Source organism: Schistocerca piceifrons, chromosome X (genome assembly GCF_021461385.2).
Source record: "Schistocerca piceifrons isolate TAMUIC-IGC-003096 chromosome X, iqSchPice1.1, whole genome shotgun sequence".
Lineage (NCBI taxonomy): Eukaryota > Metazoa > Arthropoda > Insecta > Orthoptera > Acrididae > Schistocerca > Schistocerca piceifrons.
This window is the reverse complement of record NC_060149.1, coordinates 229,933,356-229,957,886: the sequence shown is the minus strand read 5'-3', so window position 1 is coordinate 229,957,886 and position 24,531 is coordinate 229,933,356. Positions and strand designations below refer to the sequence as shown.

Genomic DNA, 24,531 nt, shown 5'->3' with positions numbered 1-24,531 from the left:
ACTGGCCTGCCCAGAATCAGAATCCAAACTTGAACCCAACGGAACACATTTGGGATGAGTTAGAATGTTGACTCCATTCCAGACACCAGACTACCTTCTCTGGTTTCAGTTCTTGAGGAGAAATAAGCAAACATTACTCCACAGACATTCAGTCACTTCACTGAAAGTGTCCCCAGCATAGTTCAAGCTGTCATAAAAGTGAAGGGTGGACACAACTCATCCAGATGATTTATATCAGATAGTGTGCATGTAGATTTGAACAAACACAAGGAAGTGGTATCATAAGCAGGAAAGGACAGAATTAAACACTTCAAACAGCATATTTTATTTACATTTAAAATTTCTCTCCTTACATATCCACAAGAATAGTAAATTCCAAACGTGGTCTAATTTCCATAATATGTAGTTATACACTCTAATCAATAAATGCCAATATTACAATGAGCATACTATTGTAATGTCAACAATTCACTTATTTACAGAAGTGTTATTTGTGGATACATGAAATAAGAGCCACACTGCAATGGCATCTACAAAAGATTTTATATGGATTATGCACTTTTTAATTAATTTTTTTTTTTTTGTCAAAAGTGACAAATTTACCTATCTGCTTAGTTCTGAAACATGGTGATAGCATGAAAAATTTTATAATATGATGCAAAATGTAAGCTTTGTTTCTGTACAGTACTCGATATAGCAGCTGTGAATTTCATTATCTTTATTTATTCAGATCAGTTAAAAAACTTATGGCACAAAACAGAGCTTTTTGAAAAGCACTGTACATAGCTATTCAATGAGACTCTTGCATGTACTCAAGGACTCTTGTTAAAATCTCTGCCCACCCAAACTGGCTGGCTTATAGCTTACTTCCTCCCTCAGAAAGAGAAAGGAGGAAGGAGTGTCATCACTGTAGTGTTACATCTATCACTTACACAGAATATATCATTATCGTGTTAACAACACAAGAAAACTTTCCTTTGGTACCATAACTTCAGCTATATGCTTTCAGACATATGATGCAAATTTCTGAACTCTTCTGTGGTGCTTATACGACAAACACAGGCAAGATGAACATAAACACTACATACAGACACTGTGCATGAAGCTATTGAGAGATACTTCATCCATTAGGGCTATTCCATAGAACAGCTGCTTCTCCAACATGGTTGAAACACATTTCAACTGCTGCAAATACTGCAAGCAAGCGGCGATCTAGCGCATGCAAATGAGCAGCTGTCAACACTGGTGCTATCTGGCTGCCTTGCAACAATTTCTCCATGGAAAAACTTAGTGCTCCACCAGCTAGGACTCGCAAACGTTCCCAAGTTGTCTGCCGAATACTGCAACAATAAGAAGCAGAAGAAACTTCTAGACAATATATATTATTTCAATCTGCACAAATTGTTAGTCAAATATATCCAATATATAAAACCTACATGGTAACAGAACTTCTTGAATGAAATATGAATTCTCTCTCTCTCTCTCTCTCTCTCTCTCTCTCCCTCTCCCCCCCCCCCCTCTCTCCTCCCCCCCCCCCCCCCCCCACACACACACACACACACACTCTACAGCATCCCACATTCAGAAATTCTTCACGGAGTTGGGGGAGTTGTCAAGCAAACACAATTTCAGTATGTTTCTGAAATGAATATATTATCTTTCAAATTCTTCACAGAACTGGATAAGTGGTCGAAGATTTTTAGGTCTGAATACCTCAGTCCTAACATTAAGGTTGAATGAGGACTCATGTGATTCATTTTTCCTTCTAGTACTGTAGTTACAAATGTTACTTATGTTTTCAAACTGTGGTTGTTGAACACAAACTTTATAAGGAAGTAAAAGTACTCAATGCCATTGTCAATGTGCACAGCTGTTTAAAGAAAGATTTACAAGAGATTCTAGAGTGTACACCACATGCTATCCTTATTACATATCTATGTACAGCAAACACATTCTTCCTCAACAAAAAGTTGCCCAGAACATGATACCATAACACATTAGTGAGTGACAACAGGAAAAGCAACTCAACTTTTTGGCATTTCCAAAAGCAAAGTCAGCTTTTACCCTAATGCAAAATCTGCAGAGCTTACATTTTTATGGAGGACTATAACAAGTGACTTTCAGTTCTACATCTACAGCTGTGTCTCTTAAAACCACTGAAGTGCATGGCAAATGGTACATTTATGTGACCCTCTTCCATGAGTCAAACAATCCTGTTATCATTCCTGCTAATCTTTTTTATCTATGTTCAATATCCTCTGATAGTTCTATTTGGCACTGGTACCACACATTTGAATAATATTCTAAGATCGGCCACACAAGAGTCCTGTAAGCAATTTCCTTTGTAGATTGACTGAATTTTCCCATTATCCCTATTAATGAACTGAAGTCTGCCACCTGTTTTACCTTAGACTGAGCCTGTGTCATCATTCCATTTCATATCCCTACAAATTGTTACACCAAGGTATTTGTTTAACGTGATTGTTTCTTTATTATCTACAGAAGGCATGACAATGCACTACTCAACATTACCGGTGACGGTACTTCACGGGCCGATGGTGGCTCAGTAACAACTGGGGAACAGAACCCTGTGAGAGTAGCAAACTCATTGTGTGAACTGATCTATGGGAAGCAGAATGTCTGAACCCACATAAATACACGCACAGCAATATACTCAGCATGTGGGTGGTGCCGGTGGCTAACAAATAAGCACACGACACCACTCAGCACAAAGTGAAAAACGAAGTCCATGGCAGTTTAACTCCATGTGAGCACTGCCTACTCTGCTTATTGCCACTCACAAGTAAACACTCCCATCAGTGGGTCTGCCCATACAACGCGACGTGTGTCATCCATGGCAGGTTTCTGAACTACTACACTGCTCTACCCATGACAGCTCATCTGCCCCCAATGTGACGTTCACTGACAGGGGTACTAAAGTTTCCAACTGTGACCCTGCCCGCATCTCGTGGTCGTGCGGTAGCGTTCTTGCTTCCCACGCCCGGGTTCCCGGGTTCGATTCCCGGCGGGGTCAGGGATTTTCTCTGCCTCGTGATGGCTGGGTGTTGTGTGCTGTCCTTAGGTTAGTTAGGTTTAAGTAGTTCTAAGTTCTAGGGGACTTATGACCACAGCAGTTGAGTCCCATAGTGCTCAGAGCCATTTGAACCATTTGAACTGTGACCCTCTGATATTGTAGTAACAAGATACTACTTTTTTCGTTTCGTGAACTTTACATTTTTGAACATTTAAAGCAAGCTGCCAATTTTTGCACCACTTTGAAGTCTTATTCGGGATCCAATTAAATATGTGTACAGATTTTTTCACACAGTACTGTGCTGAAAGTAACTGCATCACATGCAAAAAGCCTGAGGTTACCATTACTATTGTTTGTCATGTCATGAATATACAACATGAACAGCTGGGCACAACACACTTCTCTGGGGTACATATGATGTCACTTTTACATATGTTAATAACTCTACATCCAAGATAACATGCAGTGTCCTCCATACAAAGAAATCCTCAATCCAGTTACAAATTTTGTTTGATAGCCCATACAACTGTATTTTCATTAAAAAGTGTTGGTGTGGTGCTGTGTCAAGAAATACTGCATTTACCTGACTGCAATGATCCATGGCTTTCATCATATCATGTGAATAAAGGTAGAGTTGGGTTTTGCCTCACCAATACTTTCTGATTCAGTGTTGGTTGGCATGGAGGAAGTCAGTCTATTTGAGATAACCTATTATGTTTGAGCTCAGGACATGTTATAAGATTCTATAATAGATTATAGAAAGTAGTTTTGTGGATCACTTCTGCTACCTTTCTTGTAGATTGAGTGTTACCTGTGATTCCTTCCATCTACTGGGCTCTCATACAGCTAAGAATTGAGAGTAATCTGTTTCATTTATTGATTTTCCTTCCTGCATTATTTCTAATGTGTTATCGGATGAGCAATTTTAGGACTCCCCTTGGTGGGTCAGGGATGTACTACACAAAGGAAGCAGCTACTCGGGTAGGAGACTGCTTGCGGCGTCCACATGGGGTCTTTTTTAGGCTAGGCAGGAGGTTGAGGAACTCTGATGAACATTGGCCAATCGACAAGCCAATAGCAAATCCAGAGTAATGACACTTCAACTGCAAAAATTTTATCAGTAAATTGTCACAGCACCTGTAACAAAGGTCCTGAATTTAGTCCCCTCCAGCAAATTTCTTGTGCTCAAATTGTTCTCAAGACTGAGAGCTGGCCAAAACCCGAAGTAGAAAGCTCAGACTTTTAGCGATTCACACAACACGCCGTCTGCTTCACGTCTGCTGTGCAGCGAGCTACCTTAATTTAAGTATTAACTGTATTTTTCTTACTTGTCACTTCTTCTTCCGTGTGTTTTTGCTTTTAGGAAGCTTTAATTGTCGAGTGCTATTAATAGTGTTCCATAGATTTTGTGTTTGTTTTGAATACAGTCAGAGAGAGTCCCTTTAGTCAACCATAGTGCCAGTAGTGCTAGTGTTTGTTTTCAATACAGTCCAGAGACAGGTAGTGCTAATTTCATTGTTTTCTACAAGAAGTGGCTAGCAATCACAGATTAGTCAATATTCAGCCACCTTTAGTGAATTAGCAGTCTAGTTAAAAGTTGATTAACTCTCTTCAGTAAACTGATTCCTTCGGATGGATAGGATGTGTGACTGCTGTGTACGGACGCAGGAGGAGCTGGCCACTGTTCGCAAACAGCTGAATGTGTTGATGGCCGCGGTCAGCCATCTTCAGGCTGCTGCCTCGGAGTGTAGTGGCAGTGGGGAGTCTGGTCTGTCACAAGGTACACCCCAGGTGTTACATGCTTCACCCACTGTCCCTGCTGTCGAGACATCTTCGCGGATACCGGGTGGGGTTGGACCACCCTCTCCCCAAGGGGAGTGGCGGGTTCAGCGGCGTTCGCGGCACACGAGGCGGAGGGTAAATGTGGAGGCTGGCCGTGTGGCATCGCCCGCTCTGCCTGTGAGTGGACATGTGGTTGCTCCTTCAGCAAGGTCCGAGCAGGCACACGGGGGGGAGGAGTTTATTAGTTATTGGGAGCTCCAACGTTAGGCAGGTGATGGAGCCCCTTAGGGAAATAGCGGAAAGGTCGGGGAAGAACGCCAGTGTTCACTCTGTCTGCTTGCCGGGGGTCTCATCCGAGATGTGGAGGAGGCCCTACTGGCGGCGATAAGAGAGCACTGGGTGCACCCGACTGCAAATTGTTGCTCATGTCGGCACCAATGACTCCTGCCGTCTGGGTTCAGAGGTCATCCTCAGTTCGTACAGGCGGTTGGCGGAATTGGTGAAGGCGGAAAGCCTCGCTCGCGGGGTGGAATCAGAGCTAACTATTTGTAGTATCGTTCCCAGAACCGATCGCGGTCCTCTGGTTTGGAGCCGAGTGGAAGGCTTAAACCAGAGGCTCAGACGATTCTGCGGACATCTGGGGTGCAAATTTCTCGACCTCCGCTATCGGGTGGAGAAATGTAGGGACCCCCTGAATAGGTGAGGCATGCACTACACGCCAGAAGCGGCTACAAGGGTAGCGGAGTACGTGTGGAGTGCACATGGGGGTTTTTTAGGTTAGAGAATTCCCTCCCTAGGCCCGACAAGACGCCTCCTGAGACGCGGCAAGGTAGGAGTAGGCAAAATGCAACAGGGAATAACAATATTAATGTGCTAATAGTAAACTGCAGGAGCGTCTATAGAAAGGTCCCAGAACTGCACTCATTAATAAACGGTCACAACGCCCATATAGTACTAGGGACAGAAAGTTGGCTGAAACCAGACATATGCAGTAGTGAAATCCTAAACTCAGATTGGAATGTATACCGCAGAGACAGGCTGGACAGCGAAGGGGAAGGCGTGTTTATAGCGATAAGAAGTGCAATAGTATCTAAGGAAATTGACGGAGATCCGAAATGTGAAATGATTTGGGTGAAGGTCACGGTTAAAGCAGGCTCAGACATGGTAATTGGATGTCTCTATAGGCCACCGGGCTCAGCAGCTGTTGTGGCTGAGCACCTGAAGGATAATTTGGAAAATATTTCGAGTAGATTTCCCCACCATGTTATAGTTCTGGGTGGAGATTTTAATTTGCCGGATATAGACTGGGAGACTCAAACGTTATAACGGGTGGCAGGGACAAAGAATCCAGTGAAATTTTTTTAAGTGCTTTATCTGGAAACTACCTTGAGCAGTTAAACAGAGAACCGACTCGTGGCGTTAACATATTAGACCTTCTGGTGACAAACAGACCCGAACTATTTGAAACAATTAACGCAGAACAGGGAATCAGTGATCATAAAGCGGTTACTGCATCGATGATTAAAAAAAGTAGGAAGATTTTTCTGTTTAGCAAAAGTGACAAAAAGCAGATTACAGAGTACCTGATGGCTCAACCCAAAAGTTTTGTCTCAAGTACAGATAGTGTTGAGGATCAGTGGACAAAGTTCAAAACCATCGTACAATATGTGTTAGATGAGTACGTGCCAAGCAAGATTGTAAGAGATGGAAAAGAGCCACCGTGGTACAACAACGGAGTTAGAAAACTGCTGCGGAAGCAAAGGGAACTTCACAGCAAACGGGCTATGCGAGAGGCGTTCAATGAATTCGAAAGTAAAGTTCTATGTACTGACTTGGCAGAAAATCCTAAGAAATTTTGGTCTTATGGATCAAAACAAAATGTCCAGACACTCTGTGACCAAAATGGTCACAGAGGATGACAGACTAAAGGCCGAAATACTAAAAGTCTTTTTCCAAAGCTGTTTCACAGAGGAAGACTGCACTGTAGTTCCTTCTCTAGATTGCCGCACAGATGACAAAATGGTAGATATCGAAATAGACGACAGAGGGATAGAGAAACAATTAAAATCGCTCAAAAGAGGAAAGGCCGCTGGACCTGATGGTATACCAGTTTGCTTTTACTCAGAGTACGCGAAGGAACTTGCCCCCCTTCTTGCAGCGGTGTACCGTAGGTCTCTAGAAGAGCGTAGCGTTCCAAAGGATTGGAAAAGGGCACAGGTCATCCCCGTTTTCAAGAAGGGACGTCGAACAGATGTGCAGAACTATAGACCTATATCTCTAATGTCGATCAGTTGTAGAATCTTGGAACACGTACTATGTTCGAGTATAATGACTTTTCTGGAGACTATAAATCTACTCTGTAGGAATCAGCATGGGTTTCAAAAAAGACGGTTGTGTGAAACCCAGCTCGCGCTAATCGTCCACAAGACTCAGAGGGCCATAGACACGGGTTCACAGGTAGATGCCGTGTTTTGTGACTTCCGCAAGGCGTTCGATACAGTTCCCCACAGTTGTTTAATGAACAAAGTAAGAGCATATGGACTATCAAACCAATTGTGTGATTGGATTGAGGAGTTCCTAGATAACAGAACGCAGCATGTCATTCTCAATGGAGAGAAGTCTTCCGAAGTAAGAGTGATTTCAGGTGTGCCACAGGGGAGTGTCATAGGACCGTTGCTATTCACAATATACATAAATGACCTTGTTGATGACATCGGAAGTTCACTGAGACTTTTTGCAGATGATGCTGTGGTGTATCGAGAGGTTGTAACAATGGAAAATTGTACTGAAATGCACGAGGATCTGCAGCAAATTGACGCATGGTGCAGGGAATGGCAATTGAATATCAATGTAGACAAGTGTAATGTGCTGCGAATACACAGAAAGATAGATCCCTTATCATTTAGCTACAAAATAGCAGGTCAGCAACTGGAGGCAGTTAATTCCATAAATTATCTGGGAGTACGCATTAGTAGTGATTTAAAATGGAATGATCATACGAAGTTGATCGTCGGTAAAGCAGATGCCAGACTGTGATTCATTGGAAGAATCCTAAGGAAATGCAATCCAAAAACAAAGGAAGTAGGTTACAGTACGCTTGTTCGCCCACTGCTTGAATACTGCTCAGCAGTGTGGGATCCGTACCAGATAGGGTTGATATAAGAGATAGAGAAGATCCAACGGAGAGCAGCGTGCTTCGTTACAGGATCATTTAGTAATCGCGAAAGCGTTACGGAGATGATAGATAAACTCCAGTGGAAGACTCTGCGGGAGAGACGCTCAGTAGCTCGGTACAGGCTTTTGTTAAAGTTTCGAGAACATACCTTCACCGAAGAGTCAAGCCGTATATTGCTCCCTCCTACGTATATCTCGCGAAGAGACCATGAGAATAAAATCAGAGAGATTAGAGCCCACACAGAAGCATACCGACAATCCTTCTTCCCACAAACAATACGAGACTGGAATAGAAGGGAGAACCGATAGAAGTACTCAGGGTACCCTCCGCCACACACCGTCAGGTGGCTTGCGGAATATGGATGTAAATGTAGATGTAGAACATATATCAAAAACACAGAGTAGATGCGATAGGATGAGGAATGTCATTGCAGTTGACAAAAATATTGTCTCTATTGATATCAAATTTGAGAGTGACAGTAAAGTTATCTGGTCCCGTATAACCAATCTAGATGAAATTAAGTTCATTTTTGGATGTTCTTATTAGCTGTCTGATTCCACTGTGAAAATTTTAGAGTAATTCAAAGAAAGTCTATGGCCACTAGTGTGGAATACCCAGCTTATGCAATATTATTTGGAGTTGACTTTGACCTACTGAGTATAGACTGGGATGTCTATGGATTCATTGCACAGGTTACAGTCAGTGCAAAGTACTTTTGAACACACTTTCCAAAATCTTTCTTGAGCAGCTAGTTAGACAGCCCAAGTGCAATGGAAATATTTTAGACCTTGTTGATACAAACATGCCTGACCTTATAAATGGAGTCAGTATAGAGACAGAGATTAGTGATCATTATTTCATCTAAGCCAACGTCGTTATTATTGGTAATAAATCAATCAAGAAGGCTAGAAGAGTATTTCCGCTAGAAAGAGCAGATAAACAGTTGTTAGCAATCCACTTAGACAATGAACTGACATCATTTAATTCCAGTATGATGAACATAGAGGTACTGGGGCAAAGTTTCAATAAATTGTAAATTGTTCCCTGGAGAATTTTGTGCCTAGTAAGCGGATTAAGGACAGAAAAGATCCAACATGGTTTAACAGTGAAATTAGGAATATGCTGAGGAAGCAAAGGCCATTGCACTCTCAGTTCGAAAGAGGACATACAAATGATGACAGGGAAAAGTTAGCAGAGATTCATGGGTCTGTAGAAAGATTAATGCGCAAAGCACTGCTGCCATCATACGTTAGCAAACATTCTTGCTGAGAACCTGTGAAAAATCACTAAGCAGGTCAAAGGCTTCTATCCTGTCATTCATTAACCACTCTGGTGCGGAAATAGATTATAGCAACAGTAAGGCTGAAGTTTTAAGTTTCACATTTAAGAAATCATTCACAAGGAGAATCGTGCAAATGTTCTGTCGTTTGACCACTGCACACTCTCCTGTTAGGAAGATATGGTAACAGGCATCCCTAGTGTAGAGAAGCAAGTGACAGAGTTGCAAACAAATAAGCCGCCAGGTCTGGATGAAATCCCAATTTGGTTTTACAAAGAGTTCTCTATGGCATTGGCCTCTTACTTACCTTGCATTTATCATGAATCTCTTGCCCAGTGCAAAGTTCCAATTGACTGAAAAAAAAAAGTACAGGTGCCTCCAGTATATGTTGTTGTTGTTGTTGTTGTTGTTGTTGTTGTTGTGGTCTTCAGTCCTGAGACTGGTTTGATGCAGCTCTCCATGCTACTCTATCCTGTGCAAGCTTCTTCATCTCCCAGTACCTACTACAACCTACACACTTCTGAATCTGTTTAGTGTATTCATCTCTTGGTCTCCCTCTACGATTTTTACCCTCCACGCTGCCCTCCAATACTAAATTGGTGATCCCTTGATGCCTCAGAACATGTCATACCAACCGATCCCTTCTTCTAGTCAAGTTGTGACACAAACTCCTCTTCTTCCCAATTCTATTCAATACTTCCTCATTAGTTATATGATCTATCCATCTAATCTTCAGCATTCTTCTGTAGCACCACATTTCGAAAGCTTCTATTCTCTTCTTGTTCAAACTAGTTATCGTCCATGTTTCACTTCCATACATGGCAACACTCCATACAAATACTTTCAGAAACGACTTCCTGACACTTAAATCTATACTCGATGTTAACAAATTTTTCTTCTTCAGAAACGCTTTCCTTGCCATTGCCAGTCTACATTTTATATCCTCTCTACTTCGACCATCATCGGTTATTTTGCTCTCCAAATAGCAATACTCATTTACTACTTTAAGTGTCTCATTTCCTAATCTCATTCCCTCGGCATCACCCAACTTAATTCGACTACATTCCATTATCCTCATTTTGCTTTTGTTGATGTTCATCTTATACCCTCCTTTCAAGACACTGTCCATTCCGTTCAACTGCTCTTCCAAGTCCTTTGCTGTCTCTGACAGAATTACAACATCATCGGCAAACCTCAAATTTTTTATTTCTTCTCCGTGGATTTTAATACCTACTCCAAATTTTTCTTTTGTTTCCTTCACTGCTTGCTCAATATACAGATTAAATAACATCGGGGATAGGCTACAACCCTGTCTCACTCCCTTCCCAACCACTGCTTCCCTTTCATGCCCCTCGACTCCTATAACTGCCATCTGGTTTCTGTACAAATTGTAAATAGCCTTTCGCTCCCTGTATTTTACCCCTGCCAACTTCAGAATTTGAAAGAGAGTATTCTAGTCCCTCCAGTATATAAGAAGGGTAAAAAATGGACACGCAAATTTACAGAGCAATATCCTTAACATTGGTTTGATGCAGAATTCTTGAACATATTCTCAGTTTGAATATAATAGATTTCCATTAGATGTAAAAGTTTCTGTCCACAAATCAGCACGGTTTCAGAAAGCACCGCTCGTGCGAAATTCGGCTTGCCCTTTTCTCATCCTTCAAACTATGGATGAAGGGCAATAGGCATAGTCCATATTTCAGGATTTACAGAAAACATCTGACACAGTGCCCCACTGCAGAGTGTTAACAAAGGTGATATGGAAGAGGTTTCTTAATAAGTGAGTGGCCCGAAAACTTCTTAAGTAACAGAACCCAGTACATTCTCTTCAATGGCGGGTGTTCATCAGAGACAAGGGCATAACCATGAGTGACTTTAGGAAGTGGGATACAACAGCCATTATTCTCTACATGCATAAATGATCTTATGGACAAAGTGTTTGCTCACGATGCTGTGGTGTTATGGAAGGTGTTGCCACTGAGTAACTATAGGAGGATAAAATATGACTTAGACAAAATTTCTAGTTGGTGTGATGAATGGCAGCTAGCTCTAAGTGCAGAAAAATATAAGTTAATGCACATGAGTTAGAAAAATACTCCTGAAATGTTCAAATACAGCATTAGGTAGTGTGTTGCTTGACACAATCATGTTGATTAAGTATCTAGGCAAAGTGATACGAATAGGAATGAACACTTAAGGATTGACTAGAGAAGGCGAATGGTCAACTTTGGTTTATTGGGAGACTTTTAGGAAAGTGAAGTTCATCTGTAATGGAGGCCACAATAGGTACACTAGTATGACCCATTCTTAAGTGCTTGAAATCTGCAACAGGTCAGACTGAAGGGAGACATCAAAGCAATTCAGAGGCGGGCTCCTAGATTTTTTACTAGTATGTTCGAACAACATGCACATATTACGGAGATGCTTTTGGAACTCAAATGTGAATCAGTTAAGGGAAGGCAACATTCCTGTTGAGGAACACTACTGAGAACGTACAGAGAACCAGCATTTGAAGCTGACTGCAGAGCAATTCTACAGCCACCAACATACATTTCCAGTAAGGACTGTAAAGATGAGAGAAATTAGGACTCGTACAGAGTTTTCCCTTGCTCTATTTGCTAGTGGAACAGGAACAAAAATGACTAGTAGTGGCACACGGTATTCTCCACCACATACCATACAACGGCTGGCAGAGTATTTGTGTAGATGTGGATGTAGATGTGGTGGTGCGCTCAGGCCTTGTGCAGCACTTTTAAAATCTAAGTTCAATGACAGTCAGTTAGCAGAGAACCACTTATTCATATTCAACAAAATGATGTTAATTGTGTTTACAGTGTTGAAGTTTCCTTATTAGGTTTATTATAACGCTGACACTGTCAGGAAAGAGAACTATTTCAGTACCTTAGATTGCAATGACAGTTCTTTTACATATAACAAGAAAACCACCAGCTCCAATATTGATCCCTGTTGTCCACATACAGTGATTAGTCTCCACTCTGAGAATGTTGCATCATGATGAACATTCCCTGGCTTTCTTAATTTGGCACTGCATTCTTTTCAGTAGAAAAAGTGAAAATCAGTTATCAGCATGATCTCTGATACCAAATTACTTGAGATTCCCTATGCAAATTCTGTGCCATACAAACAAATGTTTTTAACAAGTAACACAAAATATCACTTGGCAATATTTTGTCATTTAATTTTTGTATATCCTGATTGGCAAATTGAACACTGGCATGTTCTATGGGGAATCTTCTGAAGCTCAAAATCAGGATCATGAAAGTTGACTTCTTATCACAGGACTTACATTTACAAACCATCTGGTACCTGGCAGCAGACTTCAAGAATCATCCACGGCTGTCAAGGTTACATGTGTGTGCTTACAAGAGGTAATCATAGACTTGTTTTAAAAATAGATCAGAGAATTTTTACTGAATTTTGCAATAAAAATGGAATAAAATCAACAAAGTTTTGGAAATGTTGAATACTGCTTTGGATCAGTCAGCTACAAGTAAAACGTAAGTGAACTACGTCCACAATAGAGCAAAGACAGTAATTTTAACTACATGTTCATAATAGCCACTATGCAGAATTCTGTACGATGCACGTCAACTACCAAACTATGTCCAAGGATGAAACGGAACACTCATCTGCAGAGCTTTGTGCCAAACACAATACAGTGATTTCAACAGCTACTTGACGACTCATGTCACATAGATTACCTCCACACTGACTCCTCTGAACTGTCCCTCCACAATCCCTGCCAGAATAGCTCAGTGTTCTCCTCTTATTTCCTTTTTAATCAACTTGTCCTTCACATGTGAGTGATTTTCCTCCCAAAACACTTGGTAGCCATCACTAGTAAGGCTACAGAATATCATCATTTTGTTCTCAGAAACATAGATCAGTTGCAATGGAAAAATTAACACTGGTGCAAATGAAATAAATATGTGGTGTTGTGGAACACATTCTTGTAGAATTTCACCACACAGAAAGTATGATTACAAAGAGTAAAGACAGCCATTAAGTACTGTACTGTATCTCAGTTACTGATGTGCTCTGCATCTTCCTTCAATGTTTAATGGACTGATGACATGCATGTCACTGATGCAGTTCCTGCCTTCCGCAATCACTTTTATTTAAATTTTGTAATTTCTGTAGTGTTCTGGGACTATTGTAATTTACTAGAATAGTCTGAGTATGTATAAATATAAGAACTCAGGCAGGTAGTTCAGCTCCGCATGTACTTCATGTATGCTCAGTAAACACACTTTCAGTGTAAAGTGTTACTTCGCCATGTCAATCACAGCGAGAACAACACACAACATGCCACACTATGTTTCCATTCAGGGTATCTGAGGCGTGTTGTGCACTAGTTTAAAGAAAAAAGACAAAGGTTTGATAATTATTACTCTGCACGATATCAAACAACAAGTGAGTTCTATGATGCTAGACTATCACCAATGACTACAGCTGACCTATGGGATGTAGATCACCGCTACATCCTGGTCGAGGGGTCTCTACAACATGCCCCAATTGTTTCATATCACCACAGGTTTCAACCACCTACACAGGAACCAAAATCAGGAAAACTAAATGAGGGGATCATCTATGGAGATGAAACCACCACAGATGAAAATTCTCTATGGACAACAATGGTCAAAGCAACAGGAAATCACACTGATATAATCAATGAACTCCTTAGTCCCACATCAGCGGCCACTTTACAAACCCTGATGGGAATGGTTTGGTGACATATCAACTAGTTTTTCCATCAAAGATTTTCTGTGTGCAATGAGTCATTGTCAATGCCTGGAAGAGCAGGACAACTGCCTCCAGCACAACTGGATCCAGAAGCCAGTCCTTCAGCTCCAGCACCATGGGAGTTTCTGACATGCCCAGATGTGGAAATGGCAGAAGAAAATATTCATCACCATCTCCAGCACTGGTGGAAAGCAGCATTATGCAGTAGTTATCAGCAGCTACACCTCCAGACCACATCGACCAGATGCAAGACACCAAAGAGTTTTCCAGCCATACTAGGCATCTTTGGGGCAAAGGGATCTTATATTATTGCCCTCAATGGACAAAGATACACTGATGGCAGAGACCACATTCATCATATGTCAGACAGTTTGGACTCATGTGGTATTAACTATACCATGTGACCATTGGCCATGCAACAGTGATATTTGTGGAGCTAGAGAGAAGCCGATATAACTAGCAACAGAGCAGGCTGGAGTTAGTTTCCCTTTGGACAGTCACCTCAACCAACCTGATCTTTGCCAGCTATGCTACACCACTGTCACCTTGCTGCCACTGCCGATGGACTCTGCAAACTTTGTCATTTCACTCTGCTGTACTGCCCCAGAACTTTGACCCTGTCAATAGTTTTCGAAAACAGGTGATAGACTTTGATGGAAAACTCTGAACTTACGCACATTATTATCAAGTATCACTAATTGCACCTGGAACTTCAGGCATCAGTTCCTTCTTCTTTGCTTATTTTCTTGTGGATTTCAATTTTTCCTCAACACAACAATCCAGTGATTTAAATTGTACTAATGTCTCATTGCCAGTAAATACTGTAGCTGTAAAAGTGTTTGTTTATTTGCTGCATGTTAAAGCTGTATGGTGAAAACCAGGAGTCGTGGCAAAGCATTCTAAAAAACTATAAACTATGTTTATCAGAGGATACCTTCAGCTTCTTCCCACATGGAAGATCTTCCATCCTCGCAGCCTGCAGAGAACTTTTATGACAGGAAAAAGTGCCCATTGACAGACCGATCACAGCTACAGCTGGTACTGAATCCATCCACAGATAGGACAAACAAACCACACACAGTTACGTGAGGGGGATGAATCCAGCACTAAGTTAACAAAAAGGACAGGAAAATCAACTTCTTGAACCTAGGCGAAAAAAAAAAAAAAAAAACAATGAAACAGCATTCCCTCATTCACAAACTCATGTAGCCATGGGCTGGTGTCGTGTGTTCACAATCTTAGTGTTAAGCGAAATACTGATGGTGGTGAATTCACACTCCTGTTTTATATTATTTAAGTTTTGATGTTGTCCAAGCTGTGGGAGTTTGTTGCTATCACAGATCTCAGATCAACTGCATGAAAAATGTAATTCTGAAATTTTCAAAAAATGCTTTTCAAATGCCATATTTTCCTGAATTTGAATTCTAAAGTGATGAGCTATCCCATGGAAGGGAGAGGGAAGGGAGACTGTTAACATACTCTACCCCCCCCCCCCCCCCCCAAGGGGCCGATCCTGTGCCTGAATATCAAGATCAAGTGAGACAACAGCTGATTTGGTTGAGCCACTTGCAAACACAGCCCTGTTTCCTGTAAAGTTACAATGGTGGTAGCCTTACAGCCTGAAATTCTGAAGTGTTTATCCTGCAAACACAAGCATTGTGGTCTTTCTTGAGGCACAAGTTTCCGGTCCTTTACACGTGTCTTGAACTTTTGAGACTGCCTATGTTCCACTGCAGTACAACAGTCACTTTAGCAATGATATTTCTCTTATTACCTTACTTTTCTCTTGACTTTCTCAGCACTTTGGATGGCTGGAAATGAGGAAATAGAAGTTGTTTGTTTCCTCTGTCTTCTGACAGACTTAAATTCCCATATGTTGTGTCCAAAGGAAGCCATATAACCCATCAGGCATAAGCAATGTGAGATGTCCCAACACTTCAAGTGTGTGTGTGTGTGTGTGTGTGTGTGTGTGTGTGTGTGTGTGTGGGGAGGGATGGAGGGGGGGGGGGGGGGGGAGATGGCAACTTGTTGATATCTCCTTGTATTTAGAACTAACTTGTATAGCCTTTATAACATTCTAAGACTGGTAATGATTACTCAGTTTGGAATGATGAGTTTCACCCAATGTAGACCTAACTAATGAATATTGAGCCTTACATGGAGAAGTGGTGGAGACAACTAGCAATTCAAAAGTCAATAACAACTTATAAAAAAATTTTAACCGTATTTAGAGAAGGCTAGATCGCTACTCACCGTAGAGATGACCTACTGAGTCACAGACAGGCACAACAAAAAGACAGTTGTGCATTATGCTTTCCACCAAAGCCTTCTTCAGCAATGAAAACACATACACATTCACACAAGCAGGCACACCTCATGCACAAACGACTGCTACTACTGGCAATTCCAACCAGAATGATAAGCAATACTAGAAGCAAGCTGCCAATGGTAGCAGTCATGTGTGCTGAGGTGTGTGTGTGTGTGTGTGTGTGCACGTGTGTGTGTGTGTTTTCTTTGATGAAGGTTTTGGCCAAAAGCTATAATGTGGAACAGTCTTTTCATTGTGACTGTCTGTGACTCAATGGGTCCTCTATATGGTGAATATAATATTGTTGATATTTCAACCAGGAGTTTCCATTGTTTCGTAACAAAATTTTCCAACAGATAACATACCATCATGTACTATCTCACACAAATAATAGGTTCGTAATTCACAATATACTTTATCTGCCTCAGAATACTTGACTAAACTCTTTGCTAAGCAAATTATAGGTAGTACTTCATTAAAAAATAAAATTTTTTACGATATTTCTGTAACCAAAATTCACATTTGCATTTAAAACATCATTTCTGTTATAACAAAGGGAAAAAACCTGGCAATTGCACAGTTTGAAATAATCATGGTACTAGACTTAAAATAAGTTGTCAACTACAATTCCCTCCAAGATCATCAGCTACGTAGATCTTTTGAAATAATTCAAGGAAAGCATTCTGTTTAATATAATTCATTATGGATATGAAGTAATGGCTGTTATGCTTTTATAGTAACAATTGGTACCTTTCAACTGTAATTTTTGTCCTACACACAACTCAACCTTTTAGCATTTTAATCTCAAGAGCCATTTTACAACCTGATGATGAGAGCATTGTTGCTCAAAAGATGTTAATGAGTTGTGTGTAGGACAAAAAGTTATGGTTGAAAGTTACTAATTATTACTGTAAAAGCATTCTGTACCTCTTAATGTAGTGGCTGATAAAACTACATAATTTAGCAGCAAGTACTTACATGCAGCACTGGTACAAAGGTGCTAGTATGTCCAGATGGTCTTGTTTTGGGTGTCCAAAACTGGAAAGAATTACCATCATGTAATGATTGTAGCAAAAGGAGATGTTCTAGAGAATGTGGAACTTTATAATGTTTTAGTATGTAAAACTATAACTTGCATAACATTACCTCTTTCCATTATCCAAAAGCAAAACCATTGAATTAGAAACATTATCAAAAACTTCATAATGATGTCGATCTCCATTGTCAATCAGGAAATCAAAAACTGCTGCATCAATAAGGTCTAAAATTCTAGTACTCTTCTGTGGATTATACAAGCGTGAAGTCATAACCTTTGTGCAGTAGTTATTATCAACTTCCCACCTGCATGAAAAAATTACGATTTAGCAAAGGTTTTTCACAATGAATAAAGGCATTTAAATGTTTGTTATGAAGCTATACAAATGGGCAATAAATTCATCAGAAATTCAACGTATTCTAAAAATCTGATCAGTGCTTATTCCAAAGTGATTGTTTTCAGTTTCAGTAAAACAACACTTCAATTTCGGTGCTCGCACTATTACATGTTTACAAATATTTTGCTACATGAATGAATATGGAAATTTGGAGTATATTTTAACTTATGCATATGACTACAAAGTCTTTTCTTTCAGTAGAACCATCCAATTTTATGAGGGTATATCTTTTACATAAATACATACACATACAAACCTGTGGTTCTGTTGACAATTGCATTTAGGTTTGAAGTTTTCATTTACCTTCCACAAATGTTCATTGTGCTCTCCACAAGGCACACAACAAACATCCAGGTGATAGTCATACTTGTCCAATACTTTTATGAGCATTTCTAAACCTACATCCTACATGCGTACTCTGTAATTCATAATTTAAGTGTTTGACAGAGGGTCCAATGAACCACTTTCAGTTAATTCATTGGCTGTTGTAATAACAAATAGCGCTTGGGCAAAAATGAACACCTAAATCTTTTTGTGTGAGCTTTCTTTCTCTTATTTCATCATGATCATCATTTCTCCCTAAGAAAGTGAGGGTCAAGAAAGTATTTTGGCATTTGGAGGAGAAAGCTGGTAACTGAAATTTCGTAAAAAGATTTCACCACATCGAAAAATGCCTTTGTATTTTGAGATAAGAAACAAATTGCCCTTCTTTGAACTTTTTCGATGTCCTCCATTGATCCTATCTGGTATGGCTCGCATACCATGCAGCAAAATTTCAGAAAAGGATGGATAAGTGTAGTGTAGGCAGTGTCTTTAGTAGATTTGGTGTATCTAAGTATTCTGTCAATGAACTGAAGCCTTTGGTTTGCTTTTCCGCAATGTTTTCTATGTGATTGTCCCAACTTAATTTTTTTCTAATTGAATGCTATTTAGTTGAACTGACAATCTCTAAATTTAACAGAATTTTTTTTAGTACTCATGCGGAGGACCTCATACTTTTTATTGATCATGATTAATTGCAGCTCACCATACATATATCTCTTGTCTAAATCACTCTGCAATTCTTTCTGATCTTCTGATAACTTTACTCTAGTCTAGTTTGGTAAATGACAGAATCATCTGCAAACAATTTAAGAGGGCTGCTCAGATAGTCTCCTAAATCGTTTATGTAGACTAAGAACAGCAAAAGGTCTATAACACTTCTCCGGGGGAAGGTTTTACTAGATGACTTCCATCAATCACTCAAAACTGTGACCTTTCTGAAAGGAAATCGTGGATTCAGTGGCACAAATGAGACAATACCCCATAGGCACACAATTTGATTAGAAGACACTTGTGAGGAATGGTGTCAAAAGTCTTATGGAAGCTTGAATGGTGTCAAAAGTCTTATGGAAGCTTCAGATCTCAAGTCAATAGCACTCGTTTTCCTTGTGGAAACTATTAAAAGCATTGAAGTCTGCACTAAGTTACAAGGATCTGTAAACTGTTGACAATATTGGAGATCTTGCATTGTTTTAAATCTGGTATGCTGTTTTTGTTGTTTCTTTAACAATGTCCTGACTTGTTCTTTTCACCACAGGGATCTGTTCCATCTATTATTAATTTACTGTTATTTGGGGTTCCTGCATTTTCTGCTGTTGCTATGCAGTGTCACAGAGCACCCAAAGGTGTTGGAATAAGAGGCACATAGACAGAGTCTTTCACAAACACAAGAAAAAGTCATATACTGTGAAATCGAGTGATCTTGTAGGCCAAAATCTCAATGCAAGAGCTTTACATCACTCACAGCCATTCATCATTGAAGTCGCTCATTGTTACTAAATATTCTTACATGCAAGTATCAGTTCGACTGCCTTTCGTCCTGTTGAAAAATTAAAGACCTTTTGTTCCTGTGTTTGCGCCATCTTGACTTGACACCCACATTGGATAATGAACAAGTGAGCCAACACCACAAGGGACTCTCCTATCAGCAACCAAATGAACTTTTAGTTTCATCACAGCAACAATAGTTACTTAAGTTTCCTCGGAGTCTTTTGTGGTTGCCTGATTCAATAAAATCTTCTTGGTCTACAATCCGTGTCACTTCAAATAAAACACTTGAGCTTTCGACAGGTGTCTCCACCACCTTCATCATCAAGAGTTAAAATCACTACTACCGAAGCTGACACGGTGCTCTGCTTATACAGATCCAAAGGCAGTGTCTGGAACCTTCCAGAAAGGGCTAGAGTGAAGCATGCACAGAAGATAAGTTGGACTACTACTAGCAGCGATGTCCTGCTGCAGAACTGAGTGGTCTCAAATGGCGCAAGTGGCCAGCATAATGTCTGAAATTGTCACTCCACATATCTACAAGTGTCAAGCCTCCAGTTTTGCTTTCACTCAATGTCAAAAGCCCACCCCCAACCTGGACACAAGAAAGCGGTCCTGAACACTAGTTTACTTTCCATCAAAACTGGATGTTGCATGGAAGATGTGATGAGCAATATTTGTTTGGGTCAAATCCAGCTACACATTGCAAAAGCAAAATTGCAGATATCTCCCATAACACCAGAGAACAGCATGTGACGACTCTTAGGAGAGATACCTGATACATTTGCTACAACTTTCATTTATACAGTCTGCGTAGAGGTAGTTTTTCTATTTACTACTCTTCTGGATGCCAATGTGCAGACTGTCATATACATACTGATGGCATAATACCATGATACACACTTTAGTTCAGCACAGGAAATCCACTTTGTAACCCAATATTCTAAAACCTCTCTCATTTATGAAACATGTACATTCATAAAGCCAAAATGCATAGTTTTCAGAGCAGATTACAAACGACAGTGATTATGAAAACAGTGTTCCAGGAAACAAGTAACATTCTCTTTCCGTTAAAATAAATTTTTAGTGAATCTGTAAATGTTCTGTTAAGGACTTTAAATCTTAATTCTTAGAAAACAATCCTCCAAATATCAGCTGGTTGCTTGGGTGTGAACACCGGCCAGCAGATCGCCGGAACCACTGGGAATGCTTTTGTTTGATACTGTAGGCACCACTGACTTTTCAGACCAGCCTAATACAACTGAGGTGTGTGTGTGTGTGTGTGTGTGTGTGTGTGTGTGTGTGTGTGTGTGAGAGAGAGACAGAGAGAGAGAGAGAGAGAGAGAGAGAGAGAGAGAGAGAGAGAGAGAGAGTGCTCCAGGGTAATCACCACAGCATGCCCAGAGCTCTTAGCTCCAGAACAACAGCTGACAGATCACTCCACACTTATTCATTGGCAAAGTCATGAACAACCAACACCAGGAAAACAGTACTCTCCAGCAGTCAGCAGATTATTAACTGCCACAAGATGAGGAACAGTGTGTGCAGTTGTCAGGTGTGCATTACACAAAATAACTGGGGCGATAATACATTGTGCGGTCACATTAATGTCGCTATCCAAAACTGGTGCCGAGGCAACTATGGTGCACCGCAGGCCACAAACAACAGGAGTGAACAATGGATTGGGAGATGTGTACAGTCGAATAGAAGTAATACTGTTGAGAAATTGACTGATCAAATGAACCACGGGGCTACCAACAGTGGCTTCTCAATGACCATTCAGAGAACATTGCCGTGTATGAGCCTCCACAGCAGGTGCCTAGTTCATGCACCCATGCTGACTGCAGTTGACTACCCATGAAGGTTGGAATGTGCATGCCAGTACTGCAACTAGACATCCACTGAGTTCTGACAGGTGGCCTTTTAAGATGAATCATGTTTTATGCACCATTGGAAAGATGGCCGTTGGTGTGTATGGCACCGCAACAATTGTCTAAATGGTCCAGGCCAGAGGAGGCAGCATTATGGTCTGGGGAATGTTTTTGTGGCATTCCCTGTGCGATCTCATCATTCTAGAAGGCATAATGGATCAACAGAAGTATGCATCTACCCTTGGGAACCATGTCCATCCCTACATGTAGCTTGTTTTACCTTGGCATGATGGCATGTACCAGAATGAGAATGCAACACGTCACACAGCTTGCAGTGTACATGCTTGGTTTGAAGAGTATCAGTATGATTTTATCATACTCTCCTAGAAACCAAACCCCTTGAATTTGAACCCAATTCAGAATCTGTGGGACCACCTTGATCGGGCTGTTCATCATGGATCCTCAACTGTGAAGCCTTATTGCAGCTGGCCATGGCACTGGTGTCAGCACAGCTCCACATCCCTGCTGGTACCTTCCAGAATCACACCGATTCTCTTCCTGCATGTTTGCATTGCAAAAGGTGGTTATTCAGGCTTTTAACAGGTGGTAACATTAATGTGACTGGACTATGTACTGTATGTGATAGTAGCTGTTTATCTTGTTCCACAGACCAATAACAAGTCTTATCTTTAGGTGAAGTGTACAGTACCAACAAAGTCGTGACCCCAACAGGAGTGTCACTGAACAGTAACAAGTACAAGTAGAACAGCAGCAGTAACAATTACATCACCAGCAACAACGGATAAATCAGCAACAGCAGCAGTAACTACTGTGTGACCAGCAGTGGCAGCACATGGAAGACATGGCTGCATTGCAATAGCAAACAAGATGCAGCTGTCACATGGCCGGAAGCAGAGAGACAACCTACGGTGCAACTACAAGAGCTGCAACAGTCGTGCTGTCAGAAACGCATGTGTTCGGGCATCCTGGCATCATTTGCTGGCTACGTGCCAGTGGCCACCACCAGTCCTACATGCGTCCCATGTGTGACTCTGTCTGTCCGACAAATCTAGCTACTTGCTAACAACCACCTCAAGAGTGTTCCAGCAGCACACATGAACTGTGTGACATTTAAAACACAATGCTCACCAGAGAGAGGCCAGATGACATCAACTAGCATCTTGACATGTTGATATGGCAGGTCACAGCCCTTGGTGCATACTGATGACGAGACAGCACGCTATCACTTGGATGATGCAGCATGTACTCCTTGCCCTCGCCAGACCAGAATGAATGGGTGACAAAGCACATGGGTGCAGATTGCCATGTTTCTGTGTGGGAAACGACAACAGCAGCCTCCCGCATCCAGCACTCAAGTCTGCCAACAGCACCAGCCTGGGCAACTAGCACGATGTTTAGCGGTAGCCATTACAATGCAGTTTCTGGTGGATACTGGCTTTACTTGGACAACTACCAACCAGTATCCTATATGCCACATCCGAGATTTTGCATGCCAACTAACTGAGTGCACCGTTTTCTTGACATTAGGTCTAGCAAAAACATTATCAAATACCTATTGCAAGAGAGGCCATCCATAAAACTGCAATAGCTATGGCCTCTGGATTATTTGAGTTCCCATACCTGTCGTATGGCCTACAGAAAGTGGCATAGACTGTTCAGCACTTTTATGAACTTCCAACATGCGGAATTGTCGGTATGTGCTGTAACCATTCATTGCACATTTTTGACATGGTTTTCACGTCTTCAGAAATACCATTTTTGACAATGTTATGATGATATGAAAATGGGTCTCAGCCCAAAACTAGTCGTCGAGTGGATAAAAAACTTTGGACTGGTTTCTCATAATACTGATTTTCAGCACTTTATCAATGAAGTTTTGTAGGGATTGGACAAATGTTTTGCATATGTACATGATGTATTTGTGGCATCCACAGCCTCAGAAGAGGAAAGACACCTATGCATAGTTGAATACAGAAATCTCATAAACCTGGCTAAATGCGCAATCGGTGCTAATGAAGTAACATTCCTGATATATTGGGTTTCTGCAACCAGTGCATATCTGCCAGCTGAGTGCATCAATGCACTTCCAACTTACCCAGTCCTGAAAATGATGCATGAAGTGTGTTGGTACTTGGGGATAAACTTTTGCCATTGTTTTTAACGCTGAGCTACTGAGGCCCAGACACCACTCCATACCTGCCACAAAGTGCATGGTTCCATTCTTGTCACTGGACTGAAGAACTACAGTCAGCATTTGAAGCCTGCCGGACAGGTCTCATGCCAGCAACCCTCCTTACACATCCAATCACCAATGCCCCACTAGAAATTTTCTCAGACACCTCATCCCACACTGTTCGTGCTGTCCTGCAACAGTATGTAAATAGGTACTGGCAACCTCTAGATTTATTCTCCAAGAAGGTCACAGAGAAGCAGCACTCTTGGCCACCATTTTACACAGAATTTTTATTGGCTCATGAAGAATTAGAAACTTCCAGTTCATGGTGGAAGGGCATGCCTTCCCTACACAGCATGTTTAAAAAAAAGTGTCACATATTCCTACAGGAGCTAGTTTTGGACAAAACCAGAAAAAAAAGTTTCTGTAATTTTATGTCCGGAAACCAATATCGGTTGAAAGATGGGCTGTTAAGAGTTGCTGTATCAACCATACTCTTGTGTCTCAGTCCTGCACGAGCAGTGACTTTATCCCTATCATACATGAAGCAGGCAAGCTCTTCAACCAGCAGACCACATGGCTCGATAACAGTTCTGCCATTGACTTCTACAACACATTACTTAAGATCTGCAGTTCACAGTCTGCATTTTATTTACAGGTAACGCACGATTCACGAGAGACGGCAAATTATCACAATACGCACAAGTAGTCAGATGCAAATCCTTGAGAAACCATGGGGATGAGGCATCAGGACCGATTCAGTATATGTTGGTGACAGATTCATAAGTCATACATTTTGCCAGACAGATTTAACAGGAGCTGTGTATCACCCATTTCTGTACGATGAATTACCAGCACTATTGGCGAATGTTACCCTTG

General features: G+C 41.0%; 1 protein-coding gene across 2 annotated transcripts in view; it reads right to left on the bottom strand.

Moving 5' to 3' along the window:
- Nucleotides 1-348: 348 nt before the first annotated feature.
- The window catches only part of LOC124721336 (glycosaminoglycan xylosylkinase), a 113,112-nt gene continuing 88,929 nt past the window's right edge, over nucleotides 349-24,531 (bottom strand). For both annotated transcript variants that reach the window (XM_047246252.1, XM_047246253.1), the window contains 3 exons: nucleotides 17,492-17,686; nucleotides 17,324-17,383; nucleotides 349-1,340 (listed from right to left, as the gene is read on the bottom strand). In XM_047246252.1, coding sequence (XP_047102208.1) covers nucleotides 1,121-1,340; nucleotides 17,324-17,383; nucleotides 17,492-17,686 — 475 coding nt within the window. In that variant the 3' untranslated portion in view covers nucleotides 349-1,120. The remainder of the gene's footprint in view (nucleotides 1,341-17,323; nucleotides 17,384-17,491; nucleotides 17,687-24,531) is intronic.